The following is a 22,640-nucleotide window of genomic DNA, read 5'->3' as shown; positions in this document are numbered from 1 at the left end:
AAAAATCATTTTTTCTATGTTCTGTGGCAGTGATTTCCACCATTCTATCCTCCAGGTCATTTATTTTCCATTTTTCTGCCTTAGTTATTCTGCTCTGGGCTGCTTCTAGTGTATTATTCATCTGTTTGTTCTTTAGTTCTTGTAAGTCTTTGGTAAACATTTCTTCCATCATCTCCATTCTTTTCCCAAGATCCTGGATCATCTTCACTATCATTATTCTGAATTCTTTTCCTGGAAGGTTGCCTGTCTCCACTTCATTTAGTTGTCTTTCTGGGGTTTTATCTTATCCCTTCATCTGCTTTTTCATCCTGATTAACTTTTTTCATCCTGATTAACTGTAATGTGGTTTTCCTAGCTGCTGCAGGATTGTGCTTCTTCTTGCTTCTTCTGTCTGCCCTCTGATGGAGGAGGCTAAGAGCCTTGTGTAAGCTTCCTGATTCAGGGGACTGGCAATGTGAAAAACTGGGTCTTGCTCTGATGGGCAGGGCCTTGCTCAGTAAAGCTTTGATCCAATTATCTGCTGATGGGTGGGGTTGTGTTCCCTCCCTGTTAGTTGTTTGGCCTGAGGTGACCCAGTCTTGGGGTCTATGGGCACTATGGTTGGGTTACTGGTGACCTCCAAAAGGGCTTACACCATGGGGGAACTTCAGAGCGAGGACCCTGTGGTGAGCCCCTGCCAATGCACGCCTCCACAGGAGGCCCTCCAACACTAGCAGATAGTTTTGGTTCAGTCTTCTGAGGGGTCACTGCTCCTTTCCTCTGGCTCTTGGTTTGCACAAGACTTTGTTTGTGTCCTCCAAGACTGTAGTCTCTGTTTCCCTCAGTCCTGTGGAAGTCCTATAATCAAATCCCACTGGTCTTCACAGATTCCCTGGGGATTCCCAGTCCCTCTGTCAGATTTCCAGGCTGGGAAGACTGATGTGGGGCTCAGAACCTTCTTAACAGTGGGAGAACTTCTTTAGTATTATTGTTCCCCAGTTTGTGGGTCACCCAGTGGGTATAGGATTTGATTTTATCATGATTGCACCCCTCCTACCCTCTTGCTGCAGCTTCTTCTTTGTCTTTGGAAATGAGGTATCTTTCTGGTGAGTTCCAGCATCCTCCTATGGTTGTTCAACAGCTAGCTGTGACTTTGGTGCTCTAGCAGGAGGAGAGGAGTGTGTCCTACTCCACCATCTTGAACAGGAATCCAAGGCTTTTCTGGTTTTGAGGCACAGGACCTGAATGTAGAGTGGTAAATGAAGGTAAATGGCAGGAGCCGTCCATAATGCAATTCAGTGCTACCATGTCACCTATGATGAGAAAAAAGAGTTACTACCCAGATATCACCAGACTGTTTTTTCATCGGGGTAGATAGAATTGAATCCAGCAAGGAACCAGAACTTGTGCTGTCCATGACAGGCATGAGTGAAATTGCAGCTTGCCCTCCATCTCCTATTGCTGACAATCATTCAGCTCTACCGTCTCCCACATCATCTTTCTCCTGAGTCCCCTGCATAATGCCAGGAACCGGAAGGTCTGTCTCCTCAGTGAAATGTGTTGTTTTTCAGTCGCTAAGTCATGTCTGAGCCCATGAACTGCAGCATGCCAGACTCCTTTTTCCTCCATTATCTCCCAGCTGCTAAGTCGCTTAAGTTGTGTCCAACTCTGTGCGACCCCATGGATGGCAGCCCACCAGGCTCCCTCATCCCTGGGATTCTCCAGGCAAGAACACTGGAGTGGGTTGCCATTGCCTTCTCCAATGCATGAAAGTGAAAAGCGAAAGTGAAGACGCTCAGTTGTATCTGACTCTTAGTGACCCCATGGACTGCAGCCTACCAGGCTCCTCCGTCCATGGGATTTTCCAGGCAAGAGTACTGGAGTGGGTTGCCATTGTCTTCTCCAATTATTTTCCAGAGTTTGCTAAAATTCATGTCCACTGAATTGGTGATGCTATCTAAACATCTCATCCTCTGCCAACCCTTTCTCTTTTTGCCTTCAATCTTTACTAGCATTAGGGTCTTTTCCAATGAGCCCAGGTATCCAAAGTATTGGAGCTTCAGCTTCAGTATCAGTCCTTCCAATGAATAATCAGGGTTTATTGCCTTTAAGATTGACTGATTTGATCTCCTTGCAGTCCAAGGGACTCTCAAGAGTCTTCTCCAGAACTACAATTTGAAGGCATCAGTTCTTAGGCACTCAGCCTTCTTTATGGTCCAACTCTCACATCCGTACCTGACTACTGGAAAGACCATAGGTTTGACTATATGGACCTTTGTCAGCAAAGTGATGTCTCTGCTTTTTAACACACATTCTAGGTTTGTCATAGCTTTTCTTCCAAGGAGCATGTTTTAATTTTGTGGCTGCAGTCACCATCCACAATGATTTTGGAGCCCAAGAAAAAATAAAATCTGTCACTGCCTCCATTTTACCCCTTCTATCTGCCATGAAGTGAAGAGACTGGATGCCATGATCTTAGTTTTTCGAATGTTGAGTTTCAAGCCAGTTTTTTTCACTCTCTTCTTTCACCTTCATCAAGAGACTCTTTAGTTCTTCATTTCCTGCCATTAGAGTGGTATCATCTGCATATCTGAGGTTGTTAATATTTCTCCCAGCAATCCTGATTCCAGCTTGTGAGTGAAATGTGGGCTCTTCCAAAACAACCAGGTGGACAAGGACGCTTGCCCCTCATTCAAGGCTTCAGGTTAAAAAAATGTCTCCTCCAAGAACTCAAAACCTGAAACTTGTGCCACGTGTGGGTTTGAATTCAAATTTATGCTACACATTCTATGTTGTAGGAATCGCTATGCTGAGAAGTTATGTAAGAAATATTCCAAGGCCACTGATACCAGAAGCCTAGGAGACCTGCAGACCCCTCTGTAAATACATGTCAATAAATTTGACACATTTCCTCTCTAAAGGGCAAAATTAACAAATAGAGAACTAGAACTTGAGATAACCAGTCTGAAAGAGAGTAGAAATTAAATGCCAAATTGCCAACATCCACTGGATCATCAAAAAAGAAAAAGAGTTCCAGAAAAACATCTATTTCTGCTTTATTGACTATGCCAAAGCCTTTGACTGTGTGGATCACAGTAAACTGTGGAAAATTCTTCAAGAGATGGGAATACCAGACCACCTGACCTGTCTCTTGAGAAACCTATATGCAGGTCAGGAAGCAACAGTTAGAACTGGACATGAAACAACAGACTGGTTCCAAAGAGGAAAAGGAGTACATCAAGGTTGTATATTGTCACCCTGCTTATTTAACTTATACGCAGAGTACATCATGAGAAATGCTGGACTGGAAGAAACACAAGCTGGAATCAAGATTGCCAGGAGAAATATCAATAACCTCAGACATGCAGATGACACCACCCTTATGGCAGAAAGTGAAGAGGAGCTAAAAAGCCTCTTGATGAAAGTGACAGAGGAGAGTGAAAAAGTTGGCTTAAAGCTCAACATTCAGAAAACGAAGATCATGGCATCCAGTCCCATCACTTCATGGGAAATAGATGGGGAAACAGTGGAAACAGTGTCAGACTTTATTTTTCTGGGCTCCAAAATCACTGCAGATGGTGATTGCAGCCATAAAATTAAAAGACACTCCTTGGAAGGAAAGTTATGACCAACCTAGATAGCATATTCAAAAGCAGAGACATTACTTTGCCAACAAATGTCCATCTAGTCAAGGCTATGGTTTTTCCAGTGGTCATGTATGGTTGTGAGAGTTGGACTGTGAAGAAAGCTGATTCCCGAAGAATTGATGCGTTTGAACTGTGGTGTTGGAGAAGACTCTTGAGAGTCCCTTGGACTGCAAGGAGATCCAAGCAGTCCATCCTAAAGGAGACCAGTCCTGGGTGTTCATTGGAAGGACTGATGCTGAGGCTAAAACTCCAGTACTTTGGCCATCTCATGTGAAGAGCTGACTCATTTGAATAGACCCTGATGCTGGGAGGGATTGGGGGCAGGAGGAGAAGGGGATGACAGAGAATGAGATGGCTGGATGGCATCACCAACTCGATGCACATGAGTCTGCGTGGACTCGGAGTTGGTGATGGACAGGGAGGCCTGGCGTGCTGTGATTCACAGGGTCGCAAAGAATCGGACACGACTGAGCGACTGAGCGACTGAATTGAACTGAACTGAAGTTATGAAAGAAGCAGTAGAAACTATGATGAAAGAATAAGACACTGTGGAAAAAAGAACAAGGTGATTTGGAAAACATCAAGTTGAAAATTATGAAGTAGAGACTACAGTCACTGACGTAAGAATTCAGGACTGAAGAGGATGGAAATGGGGGAGGAGAAGGGGAAATGACTACTAACGGTGTTTCTCTTGAAATGATGGAATGTTCCACACTTAATTCTTGTGATGCCTTCACAGTCCGTGGCTATACTAAAGAATATACTAATTAATAAATTAATTTGTATACTTTAAATGTGTATGTCAATTTTACTTCAATAAAGCTGTTAAGAAAAAACCTCGGTGGGGAATTCTCTGTCCAGTGCCCCTGGTCGGGGAGCTAAGATCCCACAAGCCGCATGGTGTGGCCCAAACAAATTTTAAATAAAGGGAGAGAGGAAGGAGCATGGGAAATAAGCTGCAGTTAAAAGTGGCGATGACTAAGAACTGTCCCAAATTATAGAGGGCATGAATCCATGGACAGCAGCAGCAAAAATTCTCAAAGAGTGTAAGACTGAATCCATTCCTCGACATTTTGAAGTGAAATTGTAAAACACAAAAAAACAAGAAGGAAATCATAAAAGCAGTTAGAGACAACCGATTATTTACAAAGGAACATTAAGACTGTCAGAAATCTTACAAGCAACAAACAGCATCCTCAAAGAACCCTGGAAAGTTAATGTCTATGTAGAACATGGAATTCTACAACTACCACTCGAAATGAGGGTGGACATACTTGGCTAAAGAAAGGCCGAGAACATTTACTCTCATTCTCTTATTCAAAGAACTACCAAAGGAACACCTCTGTGAAAATGAAAACTAACCCAGGAGGAAGGAGGGATGCAGAGAGGCAATGATGAGTAAGTTGTTAAAAATATGGACAAGTCTCTGCATTGACTGTAAACTTCGTGTATTTGCATGTGTGTTGAGGGTAATTAAAAACAAAGTCAATCTAAAGTCCTGGACAAAAACAGCACAGAGGTGGAAGGAGGGGCTCAGGGATGATTTTGTGGTCTTTGTATTACTCAGGGGAGTAAAAGACTTCAAACAGGAAATACGCTTTCTATTTGTCTCACTGAGGCTGCAGACTCTAAGAGTAGGTGTTCTGTCCTGTTTCTGTACCCTCATGCGTATACAGCAGGACCTGACACAAAGAAGTGTGTCACTATGTGTAAACAGAGGGTATTCTTTTGTATCTTTTGAATGAGAAAAATGTCACCTCATTTAAACACTCTCAAAACTAACTAGGGTGTACATTTCCCCATTAACTTGGTAATTGAATGCAACTTGCATCTATGTCCTTTCTGAAATTAGGTCCCAATATTTTAAAATTTATTTTTAAAGCTGTTTATAAACATCTTCAGCTTCTGCTTGTCTTCTCTATGTCTCTCAATTACTTTTTTAGTGATTTTACACAATTAAAAATGTTTATGTAATCTTTCACGTTTTTAAATTCTTCCATCATTAAGTTTAGAAAGTATTGCTTTTATTACTTCTTACATGTCTTCTAACTTTAAGATGCCTTTCAACATGGAGAACTGTGAAGTTCCCTATTAACAAGGAGGATGTATTCAGGACATGTGTGGTCACGGGCTGGTGTTGATATGGCTTAGGAGATACAGGCTGGTCTGAATTTAAAAGGACTTCAGTTTGAATCCAGGAGTATCCAGTGCCTGAACCACATTTATTAGTGGAATTATAAAGTATAAGTATCAGAAGCTTTTAAAGGTAATAAATCTTGGAGTTTTGCTTTTTAAAGTCAACATACAAGTTTTCAGCCTACTTAAAAGGCAGAATTAGGAAAGAGGTTTTCAACACAAGATGAAGTATTCAGCTTTTCACCATTACCAAATGTTACCTTAAAACAGCCTTTATAATTTTGTCCCTGAGCATTAGTAGTAAAGAGGCAGGTTTTTAAAACCGAAATTTGTATCATACACAAAAACTGGACTCAATGATGCACAGAGAGTGATATACACCTTTAACCTTCAAAACTCTGGAGACGTAATTTGGATGAATGGCCCGCCATTATTACTGCTGCTTATGTGAGCACTGTCAATCTTGCTGAAATGCTGTCAATGCTTTGTAGGACATTTGTGTTGGGAGCTAAGAGCTGTGTTGTCCACTGGCTACATATGACTAATTAAAAAAAAAAAATCTTTTTGTCACGCTGGATATTAGTTGCAGCATGTGGGATCCAGTTCCTTGACCAGGGATCAACCCGGGCCCACTGCATTCTGAGTGTCATAGCCACTGGGCTACTGGGGAGATTCTGTGTGTGACTAGTTACACTTTTAAATGTAAGACACTTACAGTGCAGCTCCTCAAGGGACACTCGCCTCAAGTGCTCAAGGGCGACCAGTAGCAGGCAGCCCCCGCACCGGACGGAGCAGACGCGGAACAGTCCTATCTGCTCCGCTGGACAGCGTTGCCTTGCCTTCCCCAATTCTCAGGTGTCTTCTGGGCTGCTTCACCTCCACCGTCTCACTAAGCCCTCGCTTCCAACTGTATCTTTCAAGTATATTCTTGCTCTCCCTGCACTCCTCACTGTCCTGAAAACAGGGGCAGTGTATTTACAAAACAGGGACGATGTATTTTCTCAACACTTACTACTTAAGCACTCCCTAGTCATTTGTCAGTCGCTGTCGTGTCCTACTCTCTGTGACCCCGTGGACTGTAGCCGCCAGGTTCCTCTGTCCATGGAATTCTCCAGGCAAGAGTACTTGCGTGGAGAGCTGTTCCCTTCTCCAGGGGACCTTCCCAACCCAGGGATCAGACCCAGGTCTCGCGCATTGCAGGTGGATTCAACATCTGAGCTAGCAGGGAAGCCCATCAAGCACGCCGTCAGCGTCATGCAAAAGGAGTGAGACACACGAACTGCCTTCACCCTGCTGGCCCCACTCAGACATTCCGCCTTAGTCCCAAACTGTCCTCCAGCTGATGCTGAAGGGAGACCGGAGACACATGCAGATACATCACTGACTGTTCAGGGCCTGCACTCTGTTTAGGCCCATTTTTTTCACCCAGGGGTAGTTTCATCCAACAACTTGAGGGCAGTAGCCCCATGTGTTTCTTCGATATTTCTCAGTGTTTAGATATTTAATAACGATTGATTTTATATACTAAATTGTACCAGCACTGGGACTGACCTTTGGCCCAGAACTTTCCCCAGGAGAAATCTGAAGTACCAGGAAATTCTTGTTGGTGTTCTTATAAGTGCAACAGGCAAACTTACAGAGGAGTGTATTTTAAAAATGCATGCTTGAATTTTTAATGAAGTCTCCTGCTGCTTTAAAATGCTTCCTGGAAAAACATAATAAAGCAAGTAGGACAAACGTGTTAAATGTAGGTGATGGACATACAGGGGTGATCAATGCACTAGCCTTTTAGCTCTTCTGGGCTTAGATTTAATAAAAAGTTGAAACAATGTCACACAACCGACATAGCCTGTGTTTCAATGGTTCAGGTATTTCTTTAGCTCACCCTTTTCTTGCTAAATGGTGTCCCACTCCGTGGCTGTATCAGATCTTGCTGGCCGACCCACATGTTGGTGGACACTCAGTCTGTTTCCTGTTTGGGGCTATAACGCTATAATTATTCACACACAAGTCTTTGTGTGGGCTTCAACGTGTGGGTTTGAGAGAAAAGCATAAAAGTCATTTTTATTTTATACACATAGTCCTTTTATGCAGCTTGCGCTTAGGCCGCACTCAGTAATGCTGTTTTCCAAGACTCAAGTTTAGTAAATGTTTATAAAACCAAAATGACTAGAACTTTTCAGAAAAGCTTTTCAGGTTCACTTAGCTTTCTGTGAGGTGAGGCTTTGACAACATGACATCTTTATTTCAATGTGTCTGAATTCTGCTTTTGCACAGTACAAGTCTAGCGATGTTTCAGATGATCCAAGAGCTTGTGAGGTCTGCTGCTCCCTAGACAGCGAGCTGCGGTCCAGGACTGTAAAGAACCAGTCCAGCAGAAGGCGCAGACCAGGCTGTGCCCCTGTAACACAGCACGAGGCTGCTTTTACCCACCATCCCGATATGAATTATTGTTTTTACATCTGCTGCTAGTTGCCTTACTGCCTGCCGTTCATTAGTGCCAGGGTCTTTACATGGTATAAAATTCTCCAGTGGGAACACCATGGCGACGGTGGCAGGGCCCTGCTCCTGCCCCACAGCACACACGCCTAGGTTCCAGCTGGTATGTTTTCTGTCCCATTGCTTGGTGCCAACCATGTAATTGCCTCTTTTATGAACTAAGTCTACAGGCTTCAAAAAGTAGTCTGCGTTGTTCTCATAGTCTGATACCAGTGCCAGTGGGTAGGCTACCAAATCCTTGCACCAATTTCTATGAAGCAAGCTAAGAACAGCTAACAGGTACTGGGGTATAGTGTATGTCAGATACCAACAGGCTCTAAATTACTAATAATTTTCCCATTCACCTTTCAGTATCTATCCTTCTCCACATTTTACAATTGAGAAAGCTGATGAGTCTCAAAGAAGTGAAGTTGCCCAAGGATGAAGAGTACTTTCTCAAATATTCCTTTAATTGAGGTATAACTGGCATTTCCTTCAAATAATGGTGACTTAGAAACCATGTCATTTCAGAAATTGAAAATAATTTATAAAAATAAGAAAATTGGATTTTTGCCTTGGAAGCTGACATAAATTGGCCTTGACTTTCTAATGCCAACTTTGTTCTTTCCCCATCCTTATCCTTGGATCATGAATTCAGGTGGAGTCAACAAGTACTTCAAAGAAAAATCCCCGAACTGTGAAGAAAACAGGCGTATTTCCCCTCTGAAAATTGAGAGCCACAATATTTAGCTATTTTCCATGCAACTAGTCTCAGGCCGAGTGATATCACTCCAGGGGCTCAGCAAGTGGCAGGCTCCCTCCTTGCAGAACACCTGCTGCTGAGCAGGCAGCCAGACGTCTGGACCTGACGCCCCACATGAGGACACTGCAAAGCACTCCCTGCTTCACATCCAGCCTCGGAGGGAAAGTCTGAATTTGGGAGTGATGAAGTAAGTGCTTTAGGAACACATACGCCACATGCTTATCCATCGCAGGCTGTGTGCTCCACAACACCCAGTGGTTACCCTCAGGATGACAGAGGAGCTGCTTTTCTCAGAAACCACTTTCCTGTCTCCTGGGCTAAGCACAATGATGCCAAGGCTCTACGTCTTCTCTCTAAGAATTTCAAACAGTGACATAGGTCTGCTTTAATTCCTGCTTTTGCATTTAGGTAAGACTGTTTCCCATACTAGTTTCACATGTCCTAGAAGAGCTTAAAAAACTACGAACACATTGATATTAAAACATGAAATGTTAGGAATCAAAATAACCCAAGGGCCCAAGACCATGCTGTGAGGCAGTCAGCAGTATCGCTTGTACGGCATCACCCCACCTCGTCCTTCCCAACGGCAAGCTCAGGCAGCCACGGGCAGCTACTGCGAGGCCTCTCCAAGCTTGCACAGGTCACCACTGGCCAACAGGCAAGCTTGAAATAGCAACCTAAACCAAGACGAAGCACTGGGTTGTTCTATCCAAAGGAAGGCCTAGTGTCTTCTGCAACAGAATTTCGGTGTGAGTCAGCCCCAGACTCTGAGCCAGGGGCACTGTGCTGGGGATGTGACGTGGTTCCCCAGCAGCAGTGATATCTGGTGATTAATACTGAAAGCTGCGCTTGGTCTGGATGTCATCAAGAATCTGCTGCAGCTCCTCATCTTCAAACCGCCCCTCCAGGCTACAAGAAGAAAACCAAGAGTGAGTGTCCCAGCAACTGACAGTACTCCCACCCTCTTCTGTAGGTGCGGATCCTGGAGCACTGCTGGCTCAGCCCTCCGCTCACCCCTAAACACTGGCACCTTTACGTTTCAACTCAATTTCCTTCCTTTCCTTTGAAAACATTATCAAGTATTTCAAATACATAAAAGGTACAGAAGAATGATCCCTAGTTGACTCGTTAACAAACATTGACAGACACACATCAATGGTTCTGTGTGTGCTCCACTACTCCAAAACCTTCTCTTCCTTCCCTAGGAGTAACAATCATCCTACATTTGGCATTCATTACCCCTACATATTTTTATACTTACTATTGTATACATAAATGTAGCTTTAAGCAATCCATAGCACTGTTTCTAAACTATAAGAAACAGCACTGTATGTACCCTTCTGTATTTTTTTCACTCACCGTTCATCCTGGCATATGTTGACATTATCTCATCGTTCTGGTTCACTTATTTTTTTCACTGCTTTATAATAAACACTGCATGGCTGCACAAAGATTTATTTATCCAGTCTTGCAGACTGAAGACTGTTGGCAAGTTTCCACTAATAATGCAGCAATATACACTGGAACACATGTCTCCTTTTAAACTATGTTTGAACTGCTTTTAGGACACATACCCAGGAATGAATTTGGGGGTCATGGGGTGTATTTAACTTTACTAGATGTAGCCAAATTATTCTCCAAAGTGACTGTATAATTCTGTACTCCTATCATCAGTGGACCAGAGTTTCAGCTGTTTCACATTTTTGCCAACAACTGGTATACTATAAAAACATTGGTCTTACTACAAAAGCACTCATTCTCCTGGGCTGGCCAAAAAGTTCGGTTTTTTCCTTAAGATGGCTCTATTAGCACTTAGTTGTCTTTAATTTCATTCAAAACAATTTTGTTACACTATATATTGTGACAGCTTGCATGTCACATCAGCATGCATTAAGAAAAAAAAACTTACCACAATTGGTGAATTTTTGTGTAGCCATTTCAATACAGAAGACAAAAGAAAAAAAGCAACAGTTTTGGCCTATTATGCTTTATTTCAAGAAAGGTAAAAACACACCTGAAGTGCAAAAAAAGATTTGTGCAGTGTATGGAGAAGCTGCTGTGACTGACTGAAAATGTCAAAAGTGGTTTGTGAACTTTTGTGCTGGAGATTTCTTGCTGGATGATATCCCACAGTCAGACAGAACAGCTGAAGTTGACAGCAATGAAATCAACACAATAATTGAGAAAACAATCAACGCTATACCACACAGGAGATAGACAGCCAACGTACTCAAAATATCTGAATCAAGCACTGAAAATCATTTGCACCAGCCTGTTATGCTAATTGCTTTGGTGTCTGGGTTCTACATAAGTTGTGCAAAAAAACCCAAACCAAACCCTTCTTGACCGTATTTCCTGTGCAATTCTCTACATGAATATAACTAAAACATTTTGTTTTAAAAACAAAGCTTGAAAGGCAATGAAAGTGAATACTGTACAATAATGCAGAATGGAAGAGATCCTGGGGCAAGCAAACGAATCACCACCAACACGCCAAAGGCCAGTCTTCACCCGAAGGGGATGTGTACGTGGTGGCATTGGAAGGGAGTTCTTTATTATGAGCTCTTTCCGGAAAAGATCCCAATTAGATCAACTGAAAGCAGCACCTGACGAAAGCTGTCAGGAATTAGTCAACAGAAAATGCATAATCTTCTACCAGGATACTGCAAGACCAAATGTTTCTTGGACAACCAGGAAAAAACTGTTATAGCTTGGCTGCGAAGTTTTGATTCATCCACCATATTCATGGGAGCCTCTTGATGAAGGTGAAAGAGGAGAGTGAAAAAGCTGGCTTAAAACTCAACATTCAAAAAACAAAGATCATGGCATCTGGTCCCATCACTTCATGGCAAATAGATGGGGAAACAATGGAAACAGTGAGAGACTTTATTTTCTTGGGCTCCAAAATTACTGCAGATGGTGACTACAGCCATGAAATTAAAAGACGCTTACTCCTTGGAAGGAGACCCATAACAAACTAGAGTATTAAAAAGGAGAGACATTATTTTGTTGACAAAGGTCCACATAGTCAAAGCTATGGTTTTTCCAGTAGTCATGTATGAATGTGAGAGTTGGACCATAAGGAAGACCGAGCGCCGAAGAACTGATGCTTTTGAACTGTGGAGTTGGAGAAGACTCTTGAGAGTCCCGTGGACTGCAAGGAGATCCAACCAGTCAATCCTAAAGAAAATCAATCCTGAAAAATCATTGGAAGGACTGATGCTGAAGTTCCAGTACTTTGGCCACCTGATGCGAACAGCTGACTCATTAGAAGAGACCCTGATGCTGAGAAAGATTGAAGGCAGGAGGAGAAAGGGATGAGAGAGGATGAGATGGTTGGATGGTATCACCGACTCAACGGACATGAGTTTGAGCAAGCTCCGGGAGATGGTGAAGGACAAGGAAGCCTGGCTTGCTGCGTCCTTCCATGGGGTTGTAAAAAGTCCAACACGAGTAAGCGACTTAACAAATTTACCAGACACTGAACTTTCAGATTTCCATTTATTTCGGTCTGTACAAAATTCTATTAATGGAAAAAATTTCAATTTTTTCCTCTTCAGTCGAAGACGGTAAAAGGAACCTGGAACAGTTCTTTGATCAAAAAGATAAAAAGTTTGGGGAAGATGGAATTATGAAATTGCTTGAAAAATGGCAGAAGGTAGTGGAACAAAATGGTGAATATGTTTTTCAATAAAGTTCTTGATGAAAATGAAAAATGTGTTTTTACTTTTAAAACCAAGGAATTTTTTGGCCAACCCAATATGTTGGTGATATCCAGAAATCACCCAGCTTTTAAACAGAGTAATTCTACTTGTAGGAATTTATTCAACACACACAGAACTTTTCACCACCAGTACTAACCTTGGGATCAGAGCCTTGGACTCCTCAGCAGTCTCTGGACAAAGGTTGGCTAAACAGGCCAACTCAAACTTATGAAGCTTCTTCTGGAGCAGCAAGCTGATCACAGGGGAGAAATATCAAAACAAACCAACTGATGAATAAGAAAAAGTGGATGAAATGTAGCTAGCAAGGAGGAGAAAAATGTAAAGCATCTGCAATCTTTCCATTAAGATTAGGTCTGCTGCAAAATCCCACTTTCAAATCAATTCATGTTCCTGTGTCTCTTCCTGGAGAGCAGGAAGCTATGAATCAGGCAAAGACAATAAAAGTAATCTGAGCACACCTAAGCAGAGGATTCTTGTGATAAAAACTTACGAAAAAAATGCTCTCTACCTGGAGGACCATACCATCTCTCCCCCAAGAATTTATTTTGTTGCTTTCTGCTCTTCCTACCATTGTTCTTTGCTTTGTTATTAATTTTATGTCTTAACACACGACATATAGATTTCCCTGATCTATTAGGCATTTTGACTTGGAGGAAATTCTTTTTTAAAAAAAGTTTTACTTTATTTTTGGCCACACTGAATGGATTGCAGAATCTTAGTTCCTTGACCAGGGATCGAACCCAGGCCCTCTGCAGTGAAAGTGCAGAGTCCTAGCCACTGGACCACCAGGGAATGCCTCAAATTCTCTTTTTACATGTATCTAAGAAATAAATAGAGGCATATCTTACTTTGTACAATCTGTGTATAAGCTGCATCTTATTTTAAATGTACTTCTAGTTCAAACTGTAAAAAAGAACATCATTAATACAAATCATATCCTGGATTCTCATACATCTACTATATTTTCTAAAAAGATAATATCATTTTAGTAGAATATTTTATTAAGTCAATGACATCAACTATACATGAAATTTTCTAAATGTTAAAAAATATTTATTTATCTATCTATTTTTCCCGCGATGGGTCTTTGTTGCTGCACGCGTGCTTTCTCTAGTGGAGCGAGTGAGGGCTGCGCTCCGCTTGTGTGCCGCGGCTCTCGCTGCATCGGCTCCTCGCGGTGGAGCACGGGCTCCAGAGCGCACTCAGTAGCTGTGCCGCATGCAATCAGGGCCCCTCGGGCATGTGGGCTCCTCCCCAACCAGGGGTCAAACCAGTGTCCCCTGCACTGACAGGCAGATTCTTAATCACTGGACCACCAGGGAGATCACACTGCTTACAACAGAGGTTGTCCATGGTAAATGAGGTTTCAGAAAGGACCTGTTTTTAGAAATCTTATTTTTGGCTGTGCTGTGCAGCATGCGGCTTCTTGGTTCCCTGACCAGGGATCTAACCTGCATCCTCAGCAGTGAAAAAACAGGGTTTTAACCACTGGACTGCCTGTGAAACCCTTGATTATCTGATCAGACAAAAACATTTACTGTCCTTATCACTTGATTACAAGTCTACTAGTTATTATACAAATTTGAGAAAATAAAGACAGAAAAATGTCACCCATATTACTATCTAAACGAAACCAATATTACCATCTTAGTATACCATTCCAAACATCTTTCTATGTTTTAGAAATAAACTCACTCATTCTATTGTTTAACTTTTGGTCACCTAATAAAGCTATTTTCATTTTGTAAAGAAAAACTTACACAGGTTCATAATGTAGTAAATATATGTATATGAAGGGGTTTGTTTGTAAAATGAACACATGCTCATTTATAACAAACACCCTCTCAAAAAAACCCACTCCATATGGGAAAATAACCTGAAATTCTACCCAGAAATAACCAGTGCTAACATATTCATGGAGATCCTCTTCCCCTTCTCTACATAATTAAAAAAAAAGGAAACATAACAAATGCTACTCTGTAACCAGCCTTTTTTCACTCAACAATACAGTCATTGTCTTCCACAGTTTACACACGTACCTTTCCCTTCGACTTGGCATTCAACAGGTTGTGTCTTAATTTATATAGCAAACGTCCTGCTCTTGAACACTTCCGTTGCTTCCAATTATTCATCATTTTGAATAATGCATTCTGAACATCATTGTAAATGCATACTTCTTTATGTATCTGATTACTGTGTGTTTTAAAGATAAATTTCTGGAAGCAGAATTATTCAGTCAAAAGAGATGACTGTCTGGAAGGCTTCTGAGAGACAGTGCCCTGAAAGCTTTACCATTATACACTTCCACCAGAAGTAAAAGATGGCGCCTGTTTCCCTTACTTCTTACACTAGGTTTCCCATTCTGTTTGTTTGGCTTAAAACAACTTATCATTTCAATTCAGGAGGCCAGAAGTCTGAAATTAAGATGCTGTCAGGGTCATGCTCTTCCTGAAGTCTCTAGGAGAGAAGCTGTTTCCTGCAGTTTCTTAGCTTCTGGTGCCACTGACAATCCTCGGTGCTCCTCGGCTTGTAAATATGACAGGCATTCTCTGCTTGCACTGTCATGTGGTACTTTCCCTGTCATACTCTTCTTATAAGGGTAACAGTCATACTGGATTAGAATCCACTTTAACTGAATATGACCTCATCTTGACTTGTCTGCAAAGATTCTATCTCCATAGAAAGACACATTCACAGGTACTGGGGATTTAGTGCTTCAACATCGTTTGAGGGGACACGTTTCAACCTATAACATGGTCCAAAGGGGAGAGGTTTGGTCTCAGATGGTTCCAAGAGAAGTAGTCACTGGGGAGGCTTCACAAATATTAGTCAAAGACCCAGGCGTATTGAGGAATGGGTAAAGAATGAAGAGGGCTTCCCAGGTGGCTCAAGTGGCAAAGAGTCTGCCTGCCAGTGCAGGAGACGTGGGGTGGTTTCCCATTCTTTTTAAATCTGCTTGGCCATTTTAGCATTTCTTGGATTTCCTTGAAGATGAACATTACTTCATATGAATTAAATAGTCATCTGAAGTTGTGATATCAATCTCGTCATTAAAGACTAAGTTCATTTTCATAAACTGGGTATCATCTCTTACTTTTTAGAGCTCTTAACATTAAGGATTATCAATCCTTTCCCGCTTTACTCGTACTTACATTTTAAGTATAGCAGTTTATTTGATGTAAGGAAGTTTAAAGATATTTATTGCAAATTCATTTACTTATTCAACTAAAAACTAGTTAGTGCCTTTAATGAAATTGACAGTGATGAATACGATCAAGTCCTTGCTCTTGTAAAGCTTACAGCCAACTAGAGTTTATCAACCTTCCCCACATATAAAGTCCTACTAACCACAGCCAAAATTGTACATTCACTCATGTTAACACACAGTACTTTCATCCATCATAGTTTACATTTACATTATTAATTTCTAAAGAAACCAGTTTGGAGTAAGGCATACAGAGTTAAAACTGTTTTAAATTATTTTCCCACTAACTTAGCATGCCATCTTTGTCATATACTGGAATCATATAAAATATAATCAATTTGGATTTGAATCTGTTCCTTAATTTCCTATTCTGTCCCAAGATCTATCCTCACGCCAAAGTGTCACTATTTTAATTACTGTCATTTTTCAATGTTTTTTAACATCCTATAGGGCAAATTCCCTTTTATTTTTCTTTTTAAAATTTTTTCCTGACAATCCTTACAAACTTTTGGGGGTTATTCATTTATTTATTATTATTTATTTTTCACTGCTGAGGATATATTTTTCTCGGCACCATTTTAGATAGACTGTCCTACTCACTGGTAGGATCCAAATAATCAGTGTCTTGCCTCAGCCAGTATGATCTATTACCATCTCATCTTAGTTGAATTATATGGCACATTAAGCTTTATTATGAGCGTATTTGAGAGACAGAGTGAGTGTGTGTGTAGGCTTCTCAGGTCGCTCAGTGATGAAAGAATCTTTGCCTGCCAATCTTGGGAAGATCCTCTGGAGTAGGAAACAACAACCCACTCCAGAATTCTCACCTGGAAAATTCTAGGGACAGAGGAGCCTGGAGGGCATGTACACATCAATTCCCTTGAGGATTTAGAATGGCACTAGATGTATACATTAATTTGAAGAGAAATGACATTTTCATAGTATTAAGACCTTTTATTGTGAATGTTTAAGTCCACCTTCATTTATTCAAGTCATTTTTTTGGGTCAACAATTAGCAGTTTTGTATGGAACAATCTTCCCCATGAATACACTCACACTTTTCACAACAGTCTATCCTTCACATAGTTTTATCACTTCCTTTTCCGTGCATTTAACTTTGTTTTTTGGCTGCACTGAGCAGCTTATGGGATCTTAGTTCCCCAACCAGAGACTGAACTGAGCTGCTGCAGCGGAAGGACTGAGCCCTAACCAATGGACCGCCGGGACCTCCCTCTGCATGTTTAACTTCTGTGAACATCCTTCAATTTCATTTTCTATCATAATTTTTAATGACAATATAGGAGTCCATCAAACGGATTTACTGCAATTTATTTAATTACTACTGAATATTTAGGTTGTTTTTCACCCTTGACTACTGTAATTCTCTGAAGAGTCTGCACATACACACCTTTTTGTTCATCTGCTTTTCCTTAGGACAGTTACTTCTCAAACATTTCCGCAGGAGTGGAGCAAACAAGCACCCTGAGGCAACCCGGGGGCATAATGACTTTCTGCAGCTGCAAGGATTGAAGTCTCATGATTTAGTTCAAGAACTCATGTACATTTTTTGTTTTACTTCACAGTATACTGGTATCTGCTTGCTTTAATGCAGAAATGTATTAAACCACATACTATCAAAACCACATAGTATCAAAATTGATACTTCAAGAAAGAGACGCTACCCAGTTTATAAAATGGACTTATCCAGTGGCTTGATTTGTATCAAACTTCAAGTGACTGTCTAATTCATACAAATAAAGTTCATCCCCAAGGAAATCAAAGAAACGTTAAAATAGCTCGTTTTCTCTGGGGCCTCCTGTATGCTCCAGCACCTCACTGTTCTCAGAGCATATCCAACTCAATTTGAGAAGCAACGCCTTAAGGAGAATAAAGGCTAAAAACCAGTCACTGTTTGAATGGCAAAGATCCAAAAGAATAATCCAAATTTATGTTTGTTTGTTTATTTATTGGCCATGCCATTAAGCATGTGGGATCTTGGTTCCCTGACCAGGGATGAAACCTGGGTCCCCGGCGTAGAAAAGCTAATTCTTAACCATTGGACCTCCAGGGTAGTCCCTCTTGCTACGTTAAGGAATAAATTATATATTAATTATATAAAACATTATATAACTAAGTTATTGTATATTATATACAGATATCTTAATAATATATAATATAATAAATTATACACAATACATAAAATTACATAATATATATAACTATATAATTAATTATATAATAATACATTCCACCAGGATAATTCCCTGGTGGTCCAGTGGTTAATACTCCACACTTTACACTTCCACTGTAGGGAGCGTGGGTTCGATCCCAGCTTGGGGAACTAGATTTCACATGCAAAAGGGCAACTAAAGGGATCTGCCACAACTACTGAGCCCTGAACTCTACTGAGCCCTGTACTCAACTGAGCCCTGAACTCTACTGAGCCCTGTACTCTACTGAGCCCTGTACTCAACTGAGCCCTGAACTTTACTGAGCCCTGAACTCTCCTGAGCCCTATACCCTGGGGCCTGCAAGTCACAATGAGAGAGAAGCCTGCACGCTGCAGTGAAGAGCTGATGTGCAGACACTAAGACCTGACACAGACAGATAAATAAATAGATAGATATTAAAAAAAAAACCAAAATGCAGCAAGATCTCTAGGACATATCAGGTGAACGATAAATAATCCACTCTATTTAAAACATAACAGGGCTGTGTGTTTGTGACGTGTGTGTATATGAATTCATGGAATAAGCTCTGGAGGGCTAGCAACAAACTTTTGACAGTAGTCACTCTGCAGGGAGCTAAGTGGGATTTTGGGTACAGAAAAAGTAGGCAAGGAGGATTTCGGCCTAACAAGCTACGTTAAAGTTTGCCAAAGACATCATTTTCCTCACATGAATCGCACGAACGACGCCCCTGAGGCAGCAGGGGTGGGGTGGGTGAGTGGGGATGGTGGTGCTGACAGCCTTCCACATGCAGGTGCCCAGCAGTCTGGATTAGTGAGAACTTTCTTTCAGCACTCACCTACGGACACTGGCGATGGTCTCTCTGTTTTTGAAACGACTGAAACGGGCAGTGTAATTTAAAGTTTTCATGAAGACCTCGGAAAGTTCCTGCTCATCCTCTGCGCTCTCATTCTGCTGCTTTCGATGCTCAAGAAGCATATGAACTTCCGAATTCAGAAGCGTCTCAGCTGTTTCAAACTCTATTTGCGAGAAGCATAAATGTCAGCTGAAAATATTTCTTCCCAAGTCAGCTTCTAAATGTTCATTTGCCTTAGTGACTATCAGCAAACTTCTGACCCTGCAGAAATCCAGAGGCTTCACATCCTACAACTGTACAGTGTTCACACAAACAAAACGCCTTAAATAAAAAGAACCGAGACAAAACCCAAGTACCAGAAACTGGTTTATCATGAAATTCAGAAAACCACCTACCTCTCAGTTATCACACCTTAAAAAAGAAAACAAACATACATGTCCATTATGCCTACACCGTCTGTGACGCTGTCCTCGGAAATATTTCACCATGAGTCTATGACATACAATACTGAAAGCAATCTCTATACACATTAATAAATAGAATTATGGTACAACCATTAAGTGGGCTTCCCTGGTGGCTTAGTGGTAAAGAATCCACCTGCCAATGCAGGAGAGGCCTGATCCCTTGGTGGGGAAGATCCCCTGGAGAAGATGGCAACCCACTCCTGTATTCTTGCCTGGGAAATTCCATGGACAGAGGAGCCTGGTGGGCTACAGTCCAAAGGATTGCAAAACAGTTGACACAACAACTTCGCGACTGAACACCATCACCACCCATCAAGTACTATCTAGTCCTTTAAAAGAATAGAACAGTTCTACAAAATTTATGATTTCTATAGCATAATCCTATTTTTGCAAAGAATAAAGGGTATAAGTATATACTTAAAAATAAGCATGGTTTGGAAGGATAAACACTATTTATAGTTGTTTGGGTGAAAAGGTGTGGACTTTAATGTTTTACTCTGCATATATTAGCGGCAATTTTTTTTAAAAAGACAGGTACTGTTAAAGTTTTCCCCACTTTGTTGTTACTGTTCACTAACTTCGTGTTTTTCAGTACCTGTAAGATATACGTTGAAGTCTTAAGCTACTTATTTTGGGTTTTTAAATTACACATTAAGTCCATCACACAGCACAGAATCCCTGATAGCAAACCGTGCTTTACTCGCTGCCATCTGACAAAGATTCTCTTCTCTCATAACCAAGCTCTGGCCAGGCTCCTGTGCGCCCTTTTCTCGACTAGGACTCAAGGTTGTTCCACAAAGACTTGAAGAAAACACTAACACGATTTCTAACAGCTCAAGGCTGCATCCCTGGGATGACTCTAGCTCCTTTACAGTGGCTGCTTATGAAAACTGAAGGCTGTCAAAATAATTTGTTTGTTCCTGACAACATCTGAAGATAGGGCCCTTGTCTCACAGCCCAGGGCGAAGGGTGTTGGGAAGGAAGGAGCCTAACCCCATAACCACCAGTTAACAAATCCAAATGAGCTTCAAACGGACCAACCCCCGCTTCTCGTAATTTTTCACTTCCCTGACTCTTTGTGAGGCCCTGCTCACCCCTCTCCCTATTCCTTCATTCTCCCTTTAAAACGCCCAGTCACCTTTGCACAAATCCAAGTCTAGATGATTCCACGCTTCACGCTTTTCCCTACTGCGATAGTATATTAATAATTAAAACGTGCCATTACCCCTTTAGTGTTGGCTTTATCTTTGACACAACCGTCCAGCACTTCCTAGTTTATGGACTAAAACAACTTAAACACGAACAAGAGGCCCCCCGGGGCGATGTGGAGTTGGGGGCCGACGGCTCCAGCGCTGCCGGTGTGGACTCCAGCTGGCCAGTTCCCGCGGAACCGTGCCCAGACCGCCCGCACCCTCCTCCTCCGCGCCCTTCGCCACGCCTGCCCAGGCCGCACCTTTGGGAAAGATGAGTTGTGATGCGTCCTCCTCTACGTCTCCAGAGCGCGGATCGTTCCCGCCCGCCGCCATCCTCTCGCCGAGAACCAGTACCCACGCTGTCGGAAGCGGAAGCTCCTTCCGGTCGCCGCCACGGAAGGGGCGTGTTCTTGCAGACGGGGCGGGGCCCCACTGAAGGTGGGCGGGCCGCGATGGGTAGGCGAGACAACGGCGGGGTGGGCGGGGCCAAGGGACCTAGCGGCCTCGGGCGCAAGCGGGGAGGGGCCAGAGCGGTGGGGTCTTGCAGGTCTCTGGAAGTGCCGCGACGGGGTGGCGCATCCTGCGGCCGCGGCAGGAGAAAACCGTCACTTTCTTCAACAGTAGGTCCTTCGCCGCGAGTCGTGGGGACTGCTCAGTTGGCATTTCTGAGCCTCAGCTATCTCACCTGTGAAGTGTGGATGAGGATACCGCTTTCCAGGGCGCAGGGGAAGGATTAGATGGGATGCAGGAACGCGCAGACCGACCCAAGGATCTCTAGTTGATGGGAAGCTGGGTAGGTGACTCTGAAAACATTCAGTGTAATTCCTCCAATGCCTCAAAGCATTTAAAATGTTTGATTTGTAGTGGATTTTTTCCAATACTTCTGAACATGGAATAGTGGATAGTGATATTGAGAAGCCTGTTGGAACATTTGGGTGATACTTAGAGTAAGTAAGCAAATGAAAAATGATTCTGTTTCCAACTTGAGAGAAAACAGATGGTTGTACAATGCAGAAAATAACCATAGTGCACTGCTTGGCTCAGGAATGAACCATCTATAAGTATATAAACTGTTCACAAAAAATGAAGATATTACCAGACAAGGGTATGCATCTGTATTCCTTTAATTTATAATTCCTTTAAATTATAATTTATAAAAGTTAATTTGCCTTGTGTATGTGTTTCCAAAAGAAATGTATCAGGTGAATTAATGGTAGGTCATATAGTGCTGGCAGAGCTTATTACTGCTTCAAAGTGCTTTCCTACACAGTTCATTAGAGCTGCAGGCCAATGCCCAGAGGAGTCTGGGAACATGCCCCAGCTGGGTATGGGATAGTCTTTGAGCTCAGTGTAGGCCCCCTTCTCCCATCTATCCATCCAACAGGCTTTTGCAGAGCACCTACCTACTACTTAACTAGACCTTAACATTTGCTGGCCCCAGTACTAGCCACATAACTAACACACAGCAGGAAGAGAAGGCAACAGAAGAGAGAACAGCAAATAATCCACACTGATGTTTCACAGGCTGTTTTGCCCACATTTTCATTCAGGAAACCATTATAAACACGTAAGTGCAAGGCCTTGAATTTAAAATTAATCAGTCCTAGAGCCGTACCCAAGAGGAGCTCACTAGGAGTAGCTGATGGAAGGTCTGGACTTAACTTGCATCGTAAAAGAGAGCGACAGAAGATACAGAGAAAGAGATCATTAAGTTCCTCAAGAGCTACTATGGTTCTTTGTACTGTATTGGCTCAGAGTCAAATTCTTCAACCAGCCCAGTGAGTGCCTTTCAAAGGCAGATACTCAAGCCAAGGTCACAGACTAGATTTATCTGGAAGCAGATTTAGAGCAGACTTGGAGCACCTCCTCCATCCTTACAAGAACTCTGATTTCTGACCACATGGTTAACATTTCTCACAACAGAAAGGTTAAAATGGCAAATTTTATGTTATATGTGAGTCCATGGGGTCAGAGAGTCAGATGTGACTAACACTTCTATATTTTA

General features: G+C 42.1%; 1 protein-coding gene and 1 non-coding gene across 2 annotated transcripts; both read right to left on the bottom strand.

The window, feature by feature from the left end:
• Positions 1-8,689: 8,689 nt before the first annotated feature.
• On the bottom strand, positions 8,690-21,050 carry POLR2D (RNA polymerase II subunit D). Its single transcript, XM_069574252.1, has 4 exons — positions 20,896-21,050; positions 18,961-19,141; positions 12,865-12,960; positions 8,690-9,912 (listed from the first exon to the last, which is right to left on the bottom strand). The coding sequence occupies exons 1-4, from the start codon at positions 20,966-20,968 to the stop codon at positions 9,834-9,836; spliced, it is 429 nt and encodes a 142-aa protein (XP_069430353.1). The 5' UTR covers positions 20,969-21,050; the 3' UTR covers positions 8,690-9,833.
• On the bottom strand, positions 13,448-13,520 carry TRNAE-UUC (transfer RNA glutamic acid (anticodon UUC)). Its single transcript has one exon. It is a non-coding gene; the product is annotated as a tRNA-Glu (tRNA).
• Positions 21,051-22,640: the final 1,590 nt, after the last annotated feature.

The sequence above is a fragment of the Ovis canadensis genome, chromosome 2 (assembly GCF_042477335.2).
Source record: "Ovis canadensis isolate MfBH-ARS-UI-01 breed Bighorn chromosome 2, ARS-UI_OviCan_v2, whole genome shotgun sequence".
Lineage (NCBI taxonomy): Eukaryota > Metazoa > Chordata > Mammalia > Artiodactyla > Bovidae > Ovis > Ovis canadensis.
Note: the sequence above shows the minus strand (reverse complement) of the source record. Positions and strands in the feature narration are given on the sequence as shown.